General features: G+C 38.3%; 1 protein-coding gene across 1 annotated transcript in view; it reads left to right on the forward strand.

Annotated features, from left to right (window-relative positions):
- Positions 1-13,492, forward strand: part of kpnb3 (karyopherin (importin) beta 3) — a 125,222-nt gene that overhangs the window by 24,156 nt on the left and 87,574 nt on the right. The window contains exon 3 of the mRNA XM_039745421.1: positions 3,022-3,214. Within this exon, the coding sequence (XP_039601355.1) occupies positions 3,022-3,214 (193 nt within the window). The remainder of the gene's footprint in view (positions 1-3,021; positions 3,215-13,492) is intronic.

Here is a 13,492-nt window from a genome sequence, read left to right on the forward strand (position 1 = left end):
ATACATTCAATCAAGCTCTCACAAAAGAGGAAAGAATGACTTGCAAACCAGTATTGAATTAAAAGCATCAGTTGTGTAGGAACAATTTTATGATGTAATCCTTTAAAGGATTTCTTTTTTAAAATAGAAATGCATTTCTAATTAGGTCGTCGGCACGTTCTGCAGTGTGAAATATCATGATTAAGGTGACAGGCTGTGTATGGCTTCTTGTAAACATAACTGGTGTGCTTCATACGTGCTTTTGTGTAGTTGTTATAAGTCAATGACTGAATTATGTTACTATAGACACGACTGATAGAATTCAGGATAGGTTTTATAAAGCAAATGTAATCATCATGAACTGTTCAGTTTCTCTTGAGTGTTTCCAACAAAATCTGATCTAGCAGCCAGAGTACCACTTCAGGAATGACAGCCTCCTTTGGAAAATGTTGCTAGTTTGGTCACATGACCATTTTTGTTATTTTAGTGTTGGCAATTACATTTGTATCTAGATTTATTGGATACATGTATTTAAATCAATAGTGGTTATGATGTTTGTTACTAATTTGAATAGTGTAAATTTGATAAAATAGATCTGGTAAAAGTATGACACTTGAGCATTTTATTTTCATTCATTGACCACAGTTTAGTGCCTGTTGTACTGTACTTGAACTCATTCCTATTTTGAGGTGGACCAATAGCTTTCTGGTGTATATTATGGCACAGTGAAGTTTTTCTGTTTTATGGCCGGGCTTAAGATTGGGACTAAAATGATTGCAAATGCAACCAAAAATAGGCTTTGGTAAATATAATTTCTACTTTGATCGCCAGTGGTAAATTAAATCAATTAAACTTTACACTTTAAAAGGTGGTATTTGGGGGGTGGAGGGTTGTTGGTGGAGAGATCCACAGAGATCCATGAGCTACATTCCACCAAAGGCTGGTTTATACTTGATGCATCTCCAGAATGAGTGCAAGGTGATAATGATGTCAGCCTGGGAAAAACGCACCCAAAAATATTTCTAATTACGCTTTACAGCTGATGTGGAGTTTGTGTATTCCAAATGGTGAATTTCAAGGAGAAACTGGTTATACTCTTGCTAGAATGATGAAAGAACCTGAGGCATCATATTCAGCTCTTATCAAAGCACAAGGAACACATGCAACACATTTGAAATTCATCTGCCCATCATGCAAGTCCCCGTTAAGATATCTATGCTCTGTGAAATTCAGTTGTTCCTTCTGACTTTGCGCACGCGTACTAAAATGTGATTGTCATGGATCTTTGTGTTCGCACATCTTTGAGTGCTGTTTCTCTTTTGATTTAACTCATGCTCTGTGCAAAATGCCAGGCCTGTCCAACAGTAAACGTGCACATGCAGTATGTTGCCTGCTGTTTCCTCACACACAGTAAAGGAACGGTTATAGGTGTATTGTATGTTGTTTTACCTGTGTACTTTGCAATTGACTGTGGACAATATACTTGTCAAGAATGTTATCTATATTGTTTTGGCATGTGCACTATTTGTTCTGTTACCAGTAAGTTCTTCAATGGCATCTATTTAACAAAGAAACCTGGAAATTAAGATTTAGTAAAATATTAATAGTAATAACAATAATCAGGTGACCACCAAGAACTCTGCACAAAGATATTTAAAAGAGAAATTGTTAAAATAAATGTTTTAATTCACTTTCGCGCCATACATGGTTCCTTGCTGTTAAACATTTACTTGGGGGAAGCATGAAGTAATATCTCTCAATGAGAAAATTCTTTTTGCGTCTTTTGAAAAGTTGCATCTCACTTAAAATGTGAAAAATGCATAACCTAACTTTGTTTTTTAATCCTAATTTTGTTTCTTAAAAGAGTAACACCTCAAGAATATGAAGTGGCTAAAATACACTGAGCTACAATCCATTTTCTTCCTTCAAATATAAATATATAAAACTTTGATTAACCATATAAACAGAGCTGCTGTTTTACCCAAGACAGAAGTCCAAGCCGGTCAGTCCATTAGATTACATGGGTAGGGTGCTGTCATCTGATGGGGGGTGGCTTTTAGGAAAGTTATGGGTGTGCACTCTGGGCAAAAAGGGGGGATTGCCAAACTGACCACCATCCATCCCCCTCCAAAATAAGTCATCAAACACAAATATATAATTATGATTGTGTGGTTTTACCTGCTAGGCAGTGTTTTAAGAAAGTAAAAGTGTGCAATTTACATACATCAATGGACAAGTGCTACTTAGCGTTCATGGCATATACATCATTGGGCACCATTTGTGCTACAGCAAGGGGGCATGTGCTATGGCGAGCAATCTGTCCACCTCACCAAGTGTTGAAAATGGGCTTCAACCGGTACTGACTGAAGTACATTTTCAGGTCACAATTTAATTTAAATACGTTTAACTTGTATAATTTGTATGAATTTGGCTATTTATTAGTTCGTGAAAGTAATTAAAAAATATTGATAAGTTATTCTAAGTTACACATTTTGAGTATTCAATCTGAATGCATATCTGAATACATTATTAACTGTATATTCAGTACCTAAATAAAATTTTAGAGTATTCTGCCTAACACTGTGGACATGGATGGCTGCTGGTAAGTGAATAGATACTGTATAAACATAATAGACAATAACCCAATTGTGTCGCTCATAATTGTGAATTGCATTTTTTTTTCGCTCACCAATACTGAAGCTTTGGGCATCCCTGTTTAACAGCAGATTCAATCATGAAACTATATCTAGTAATTCTGCATGTTAATAACTTATATTCTAAAGGGTCTCTAAGCTTTCCTTTGCTACACTAGTTATTTTATGCATCTGAAAGCTTGTGTGAATGTTGCAGTTGGTGTTATCACTTTGACCTACAGTAAGCACCCTCATTTAAATAAAATTTATTTGGAAAGAAAAAGAGAGAATTTTATACGCAAAGTACTAATGGATTACTTTGAAATTTATAACAGATTTACATTTTACAGAAATGCCTTGCAGTTTATACAATTTTTTTTTTTTTTAATTTATTTATTTTTCATTTAAGGTTAAACAGATGGCAGCAGTCCTGTTACGGCGTTTGTTTTCCTCTGCCTTTGATGAGATCTACCCTATCCTTTCAACGGATTTGCAAAATGTCATCAGAAGTGAATTGTTGTTGGGCATTCAAATGGAAGGATCTCCTAACATCCGAAAGAAAATCTGTGATGTTGCTGCTGAGCTTGCTCGAAACTTAATAGGTACTGTAATCAAAATCTAGTTAGTTTTTTTTCTTGTTTTTTTCTTATGCTATCACCTCAATTTAGTTGTGCTTTATTTTAACAACTAGCAAAATACCCGCGCTTCGCAGCGGAGACGTAGTGTGTTAAAGAAGTAATGAAAAAGAAAAGGAAACATTTTGAAAATAACGTAACATGATTGTCAATGTAATTGTTTTGTCACTGTTGTGAGTGATGAGTGTTGCTGTCAAATATATATATATATATATATATAATATATATTGTGGAAGTTGACCCGACACAGACAGGCGGACATGTTGTTTTCAAACCACCACACGTTTATTTACAATATTTACAACAATAGTTATGGTCACACAGACCCAGTTAAATGGTCACACAGACCCAGTCACGTGCACAAACCCCAATTCACAGTCCTGGCCTCACAATGCCTTTCTTCGGGCTGCCTCCACACCTCCTCTGTGCTTCGTCCTTCCTCCTCCCGACTCCAGCCTCGAATGAATGGAGACGGCCCCTTTTATTCAGTACCCGGATGAGCACCAGGTATTCCCGGCACTCCTCCCTTGGCCACGCCCCAGCGTGGCGGAAGTGCCGGCTGTTCTCCCGGCAGCTCTCCGGGCAACGTCCAAAGTCTTCCCCCCAGCACTTCCTGGTGTGGTGGAAGTGCTGGAGTAACAGGTCCCCAAGGCATTGGGGCTCCTCCTGGCGGTGACCACGGGCCCCTACAGGGTGGAGCTTCCATGCCCTGTACCCGTGGCCCCCAGAGCAACCCAGAAGGCAACCCCCACGTGATCCAGGGTGGGCACATGGCCATATATATATATATATATATATATATATATATATATATATATATATATATATATATATATATATATATATATATATATATATATATATATATACGCACACACAAACCGGATTCCAAAATAGTTTGGACACTAAATAAATTGTGAATAAAAACTGAATGCAATGATGTGGAGATGGAAAATGTCAATATTTTATTTGTAATTGAACATAGATGACCGATCAAACGTTTACTCCGAGTAAATGTATCATTTTAAAGGAAAAATATGTTGATTCAAAATTTCACGGTGTCAACAAATTCCAAAAAAGTTGGGACAAGTAGCAATAAGAGGCTGGAAAAAGTAAATTTGAGCATAACTAAGAGCTGGAAGACCAATAAACACTAATTAGGTCAATTGGCAACATGATTGGGTATAAAAAGAGCTTCTCAGAGTGGCAGTGTCTCTCAGAAGCCAAGATGAGTAGAGGAGCACCAATTCCCACAATGTTGCGCAGAAAGATAGTGGAGCAATATCAGAAAGGTGTTACCCAGCGAAAAATTGCCAAAACTTTGCATCTATCATCATCAACTGGGCATAACATCATCCGAAGATTCAGAGAATCTGGAAAAATCTCTGTGCGTAAGGGTCAAGGCCGTAAAACCATACTGGATGCCCGTGATCTCCAGGCCCTTAAACGACACTGCACCACAACCAGAAATGCTACTGTAAAGGAAATCACAGAATGGGCTCAGGAATACTTCCAGAAACCATTGTCAGTGAACACAATCCACCGTGCCATCCGCCGTTGCCAGCTGAAACTCTACAGTGCAAAGAAAAAGCCATTTCTAAGCAAGATCCACAAGCTCAGGTAGGGCTGTTCGATATAACGATATATATCGGATGACAATATGAAAACGTCTATCGCTGCACATTACGCTATCGTTTGTTTGTGGTGTCGCAAAATAAACTGTTTACAGCAATATTTTTTTCATTGTTTTGATGGCCACCACGTGGATGCAGACACACTAGCATGGCTGATGAAGACGAGGCAACACCAGGTAGCTCCACACAGAAGGACCTTGTTCCTAAACGAGGGGCTACCTCTGTAGTATGGAGATGGTTTGGATTTGAAGAGTCTGACACGGACCAGAAAACGGTACTGTGCAAATTATGCTGCAAACCGATCGCTACCACAGACTCCAACACGACAAACCTCTTCCACCACCTCCGCAAAAAGCACGTGAGCGAGCATGCAGAGAGTTTACAACTGAGAGGCAGGCCATGTAGGATATTACAGTTGTAAAGGTACTATTTAAACGAGCATGTTAAAAGCTTGGAAGATTAATTGCTACCAAAACAATTTGCTTAAGGCATAATTTTCCTTGCAGCGTTTGCTGTCAGCGTTAATCTTGTTAAAATTACTGTAGCGTCTTCCAGACGTAATGACGATCCGAGACGGTCACTTGGTTAGTTCCGTCTTTATTAAACACAAACAAAAAATGGTTGCTGTTGGCCACAACCACGCGAACAGACAGCAATCCAAAACAAACTCTCTTAGCTAGGGCGACAAGATCGCCGTCCACTCCTCCTTTTCACAGCGCCCCCCACCCCCATCCACCCGGAACCTCCTTTACCTTCCACTCTATTACAGTCCATCAGAAATAACAGGGACAACAGAATAAATAACTGAGAGGGATGAAAATCACAGAACACAAACTGCAGAACAGAACTCTACAATAAAGAACAGAACGCTACATTACGTTTACACCACAACTGCATTAACGGCAAATCTCCGTTAACGAGTTACAGCGGATCGCCCGTGCTTGGGGCTGGACGGCATCAACACGCTAGCCGCCCAGTCCCACGCACGGGCCATCAGCTGTAACTCATTAACGGAGATTTGCCACACTACGATGTGCAAATTAACATTTTACTAGAATGTAGCCTAAAAATATTATATTTAATATTATATATTTAATATTTTTTGTCTTAAGCCTTATTGCTGCTACAGTTTGAAGTACAATGTTTACATTTGGTTTTGACAGTTAATGTTAGACTTGTGTTTATTTTGTTTAAAGGGTTTATTGGCCTTATATAGTTTAGTTGTTAGTGCTTTGATCCTTTTATATTTAATATATGTTGTGAGAGTTATTGCTGCTACAGTTCACGTTTTGTTTATGTCAGGCATTTTATATAGCAGTATTTTATATTGGGCCTTTAGTAATTTGTTTTTGAAAAGTGTTTTATATTTGATACATTAACATTTTATGTTTACATTCTAAGTCAAACATTTGCTCAAATGTTCTAAATAAAAGAACAGAAATAATTACAAGTTGAGTACTTTTCATTTTTGATTTTTTTAATTTAAATGAAAAAAAAGGAGTGGTGATTATATAAACTATTCACTGAATACAAAGAAAATGTACTATATCGTGATATCGGGATATGAAATGAAATATCGGGATATAAGATTTTCGCCATATCGCACAGCCCTAAGCTCAGGCGTTTTCACTGGGCCAGGGATCATTTAAAATGGAGTGTGGCAAAATGGAAGACTGTTCTGTGGTCAGACGAGTCACGATTCGAAGTTCTTTTGGAAATCTGGGACGCCATGTCATCCGGACCAAAGAGGACAAGGACAACCCAAGTTGTTATCAACGCTCAGTTCAGAAGCCTGCATCTCTGATGGTATGGGGTTGCATGAGTGCGTGTGGCATGGGCAGCTTGCATGTCTGGAAAGGCACCATCAATGCAGAAAAATATATTCAGGTTCAAGAACAAGATATGCTCATACATACATACATACATACATACGGTCTTTGGGGTGCGAGCAACTGTTGCTGGGGGTGCCAGAATCCATGAAGGAAGAAAAATGAAAAACATTATTTGTACAAAATCTTTATCTATTCCTAAATAATTAAATGGGCAGGCTATTTCGTATCAGTACAATACTCTGTTTGTTAAAACGGATGACTCCCGCTCTTACGTGCAAGTCTGCCTGGATATTATGAACTATCGTATTTGTTCAAGTTCTATTTAAATTTTAAATAGAAGGAATTTTTATTTAGTCGACAGAATATTATTCCGGAATAAATCAACTCAAACCTTAAATAATATTTTGCTCTCCATAAAAATATATCCTGTCTAAATTATTCAAGTTAGAAATAAAGTAAACATTAAAAGAACAGACATTCAAATTTCTTTACTCTTATGTAATTTTATATAAAAAATAAACTTAAATTTTAAATATCCCAAAAGATTTTGCTCTCCATAAAAATATACCCTGTCAAAATTATACAAATTCAAATATGAACATGGTGCATAACAAAACCTGGAAATATAAATAAAATTTGTTCTTTTCAGCAATAACAAATCAAATCATTCAGTTGTCTTTGCTCTTATGTCATTTTATCAGAGCTGGACGCCTGGCATCTTTTTTTGGCAACAAGTTCGTTTGTTTGGTGTGAGGTTCTGTGTTGTGGAGATTCTCAGGATGGACTGCAGGTGCTCATCAGTGAGGCAACTCCTGTGTGCTGTTTTGTTAGTCTTCATCACTGAAAAGAGTTTCTCACACAGATATGTGGTACCAAACATGCACAAGGTTTGAGCCGCATGTAGACGGAGCGGGAGCATTTGTGCAGGAATAAAGTGAATAAACTGTGCGGGCCGTGCCTTTAGTGTGCCATTACACTGCAGCTCAATCACCTCTATCTGAATCTGCACAGGTGCAGTTTCCACATCGACGGCAAATGGGTTGCGAAACAACTCAAAATTCTTTTTTTGTTCTTCAAAGTCACCAAAGCGCCGTGCGAACTCAGTGCGCAGTGCGCTCAGTTTATCAGCAAAGTGCGTAGCTGGGAACACCGTAGTGCCGACTTGATTCAACATTACTTGGCAACAGGGAAAGTGGAGCAAGTTGCACTGTTGCATTTGTGTCTCCCATAAAAGTAGCTTCACTTGAAATCACTTTGTGATTTTGCATGGGTAAAAACGTCTGCTGAAGTGTCAGATTCTTCTTTAACTCTTCTGCTTTCTGTATCTTGTGCATTGCATTCAGGTCTTTCAGGTTATCTTGATGTTTTGTCTCATAGTGCCGTCTTAGATTAAATTCTGTAATTACAGCCACATTAGCTCCACAAATGAGACACACGGGTTTACCAGCAATGTCAGTAAACATATACTCAGCCTCCCATCGGTTATTAAAGCCTCCATGTTCAGAATCACCTTTTCTCTTTGGCATCGTGTGGGCTAGCTTCGCAATAACTTGCAGCATCATAAGTTAGACTTGATTAACGTGGTAGGTGTTCGGCAAGGCAGCTGAAGCGCTGCATTATGGGATCTGTAGTTTGTGTTACCAGCGCTTCATATCCCCGGGCCATTAATAACAATAATATATAAAATGATCTTGCGGGCCGGATATAATTACACGCCGGGCGGATGTGGCCTGCAGGCCTTGAGTTTGACACATATGGACTAAATAGAACTTGAAAAGATATATTTTTTCAAATGTGATCACGCAATTCAGATCGAGTTGACACGCACTACAGTACATCGAGCCCGCATTCTATTGTGGTTTTGCCTGCGTGCCTCAATAAGTTACCCTCCCCTTGCTCTTACTTTTTTACCGTTCATCTAATGAATACACGGAGTATGGCTTTACCAAAACGATCATTGATCGCGAATAAAGTATCCATTATTCATAAAGCTTCAATTGGTGATCTATCTTTCTGCGTTAACCGCATATTTTTTCATACGTCTCAAACCAAGGGGATGCGAGGCTAAAATGAATTGGGAAGCGCTCGTACATACTCAGTGCATCCCCTCTCGGGAATCGAACCTCGGACGCCGGAGCTAGAGGCAAAGCCTCTACTATTGCGCCACGGCGTGTGGTTTGCCTATTTGAGCGTAGCAGTGTAATTCGGTTTTTGTTTAGCACTCTTTGGAACTGTTGCTTTTTGTCTGCGCACTGCGTCCGTTCACGTGAGCCGCTGTTTATGGTTTTATATGTCACTCGCTCGCTTCTAATTGTTTCGCTGCCTTCTTAATTATATAATGCATGTTTTTTTCAGCGCTTTTTGGAGCTCTTCCTGGTTTTCTACGTACTGCGTGATTACGTGGGAGGCGTGATGATGTCACACGAAACTCCGCGCCCCAATCCACGGCTTTTGAGCTCAACTCCATTACAGCAAATGGAGAAAAATAGCTTCTAGTTATGACCATTATGCGTAGAATTTCAAAATGAAACCTGCCCAACTTTTGTAAGGAAGCTGTAAGGAATGAGCCTGCCAAATTTCAGCCTTCTACCTACATGGGAAGTTGGAGAATTAGTGATGAGTCAGTCAGTCAGTCAGTCAGTGAGTGAGGGCTTTGCCTTTTATTAGTATAGATACAGGGTTATTAGCCAGATTAGAAATGTTTTAGGATTTACTAATCGCATACTCCTTTTCCAATTAAATTACTATTTATTAGCATAGTTTCACATTGTTTTATTAGATAATTTAATTTGATTAAAGTTTATTTGAGGCTGTCAGATTAGCTTAAAACTAAGTAATGTTCATAATGGAGATAAGTATACTGGAAATGCTAGGTGCATAGGTCATTTGTAAAGAATCATGCAGTGTCGCTTAAAATATACATTTGAAAGCTCAAACTAATATGATAGCTCTTCACATAAAACAGGATTATACAAATTCAGAAAGTGACTTAATCTAAACTAAAGTAGAGCCAATAAGTTCAAATACATTTAGACACAGTCATTAGTATTTTTTTTTTAGCTTTGCTTTTTTTTGTTCCTGGAAGTCAGTATACTTTGTGTGACTGTCAGTCTGTTTTATATAAATTGAGCCACTGTAAGTCTGTCAATGTTTTACCAGCACCCAACATTTACACAATATTTAAGTTAAACCTGTGCAATACCCATTCATACATCCAGTTTTTTGGAGCCTCGTCACACCTGCCATAAAGTTCTCTACACTGAACGTACACCTGGGGACCCCGTACTGCAAGGGAGCAGCACTACCGCCACACTACCGTGCATGTTTAATACCTGCTTTAATTCACTTCATCCTGAAAATATCAAGTATTTATCTTAGCATTCTAAATTTTCAGAGAACAGGAATATCATGAAGCGAATGTATTTTGTGGGGCGGTCACTGCCTGCACCTCCTCTTCGTGTAGAGGAAGTCAGTTTAAGAAGCGCGTAGCGATTAACAGCTGGGTCGTGGAACACTTAACACAAATCATTTAAAGTGCTACATTAACTTATGACGGGGTTTGCGAAAATCTATTAAATTAAACATTGATTTTAGGATGAAGTTTAGTTCACGACATTTTACTTTAATTACAAAATAAACCGATAAAGTGGAAATGTCAACTTTAATCTCGTCATAAGCGTCGAGATTAAAGTGAAAATGTTGAGAATAATGTCAACATGTTGACTTTATTCTCGATTATATAGTTTTTTTTTCTTCGCCGTGGCCCTAATACGCCTCCGTAGGGCTATACCACAAATAGCATTATAAATGCAAGTTGCAGTTTTATTATTTATGTATATAGCTTAGCTTGAAGCAAGGTCCATATTAATGCAATTTGCCTTAATGATGATTCGGTTGGTAAAGATATCACCAAGTTGCACTTATTTTATTTTATTTGGTGAATAATGCACCTGGGCTATTACTGGAAGTTATTTATTAGTTTAAATATTATGCAGTTTAATGATGGTGAAGTTGTTTAAAAAGTTACTTTAACATGTCAGTGGACAGAGATTATTAACATTAGCAAAAAGTGTAGTTGGTTTACAAAAAATATTTACTATTCCTTTTCTAAGACATTTTCAGTGCAATACAACTTTTGACTAGCACATCTGAATATTTACTCTTTGGATGGTTAAAACTATGTTGTCAAAATTTTAGTTTAAGTTGTTTGCAAAATGTGTTCAATAAAAAGGTTTTATATTTTGACTGCAACTGTCATGCAATGTGATTCCTTTTCTTCATTAGTGCCACCCCCTTGAAAACTATCACTTTATGGGGCCATGCAAACCTGTACTAATACTTGTGTGCACATTAAAATGCTTTTTTGTACAATGTACAATTCTCATGACAGTGGAATAGGTTATTCTTAGCCAGTCTGCTGTAGTAATCGCAGTAGAAAATCTGGTTAACTCATGCATGGGAAAAAAATACCTTTGAATACCTTGAAACCAGTATAATTTTGAAAAATACAATGATATAGAATTTTGGTCATACTGCCCAGCACTAATGATGTTTAATTTTCATTGTAATTAGAAAGGAAACCAAGTTTTTGCTTATTAGATCTGTAAAATAAAGCTGTAGTAACACTGAAGCATGCTGTGAATACCCCTCTACTCACTAAGATTATGTAAATATAGTCTATGTTGTCTGCATGTTGCTGGAAAAGTCACATGGTCTTAAACATTTTTCAGTAGTTGTATCTTTCAACTACAGCTTTTGCAAGTGTCTGCTAAGTCTGTCTAGATCAGTGGTTTTCAAACTGTGGTCCGCAGACCAAAGGCGTTCTGTGAAGAATACAAAAGGACACTGCGGCCGTAGATCTTATATTCCTTTCCTACTTTTTAAATAAAAAGAATCGTAGCCTTCAACAAATCCAAAACGTTTACCTTTTCGGCAATCATTAACATCTTCCGTTTGCACTTGGGCACGGCCCCTGAAGCAGTAGCAGATCGTTTTGGAGCCATAATGAAGGGCTTGACTATGCACAAAGATAAACACAAAAGAGCACAAAAGTTAATTTCTTTACACAGCGAAACACGTTGATGCTGAATGAGACGAGACTTCCTGGTTAACACTGCATTCAGCACGCAGGAACTTAACTACGTGCTCTGATTGGTTAGCTTCTCAGTCAGGAGAACTTAACTGTGTGCTCCGATTGGTTAGCTTCTCAGTCATCCGCCAATAGCGTCCCTTGTATGAAATTAACTGGGCAAACCAACTGAGGAAACACGTATAGGAATTAAAAAGACACATTGTCCACAGAACCTGCGAAGCAGAGAAAAATCCGCGTTATATATTTAGTTATGCTTTCATATAAAATCCACGATAGAGTGAAGCTGCGAAAGTCGAAGCGCGATATAGCGAGGGATTACTGTACAGGTTAAAACTTGACCCTTTTTTTTTTGAAGGCGCGCGCCCGGTATATAACACGTGGTGTTCTAGCACACGAGTCGTATTCCAAACCAAGGTCGTATACCAAGCAAAATATTTCGCCTCAACAGGATGTATACCAAGTTGGACTTATTCCAAAGCAGACGTATACCGAGGTACCACTGTAAATAATTTGTTGTTTGCCGTAGGTAGGGAATGGATAATTTTTTGAAGCGCAAGAAAACAGAGTTGCTGTTACATAAAACAGACGACAGTTTTGACGATTCAGAATCTGAACCTAATGACTTGTCAAAATGCAAGAGAAAGCCAACACCAAATTAAGAAAATATGACGAGGATTACGTTAAATGTGGTTTTGTCGAATGTCCTTCAAATTCAGATAGACCGCAGTGTCTGATTTGTAACAAAATTTTGTCAAATGAAGCTTTGAAACCAGCCAAATTAAAAAGGCATTTAACGAAAAACCATTCTGATTTAGCTGGCAAACTGAAAATATTTTTCCAAAGAAAGAAGGAAGAATATATCAAGCAGACAATATTTAAGTCGTCATTGATACCAAACGAAAAAATGCTGATCGCATCCTATTTGGTGGCATTGAGAGTGGCTTGCGCTAAGAAAGCTCACACGATTGCTGAATATTTAATTCTTCCTTCTGCAGTTGATATGTGCAAAACAGTTCTAGACAAAGAATGCACTGCACAACTGAAAGGAATTCCATTGTCTGACAACACATTTGGAAGAATGATAGAAGACATGGCAGATGATATAAAGGCGCAACTAATTGACAGACTGAAAGATGGTTATTTTGCAATACAATTGGATGAGAGCACTGACGTTGCCAACCAGGCACAACTGCTGGCCTTTTTGTGATACTGTTGGGAAGGGGAAATGATAGATTTGTTTTTATGTCATCCAATACCTTGCAGAACAACTGGCAAGGAGGTTTTCAAACTGCTCGACAATTTCCTTTCACAGTCAGGTCTGTCATGGGGTCGGTACATAGGCATTTGCATGTACGATGCAGCATCCATGACCGGGAAGCATTCTGGAGTTGTGGCGCGTGTGAAGAAAGAAGCACCTAACATCACAGCGATACATTGTATGATTCATCGGCAATCACTGGCAGCGAAGAACATGACACAATCACTATCTGAAGTCTTGTCTGGTTGCATCAAAGTTGTAAATTTGTAACCAACCAAATCTACACAGCAGTGGACACGAGAGCAGGCATGTCAAACACGCGGCCTGCGGGCTATACAGCCCACATGACAGATCCTAGTTAGCACTAAACTTGTACAAAATGATTACTGTCGTTTGTGATTGAATCATTCTGCATCTTCGGCGTTACTT

The sequence above is a fragment of the Polypterus senegalus genome, chromosome 2 (assembly GCF_016835505.1).
Source record: "Polypterus senegalus isolate Bchr_013 chromosome 2, ASM1683550v1, whole genome shotgun sequence".
Lineage (NCBI taxonomy): Eukaryota > Metazoa > Chordata > Cladistia > Polypteriformes > Polypteridae > Polypterus > Polypterus senegalus.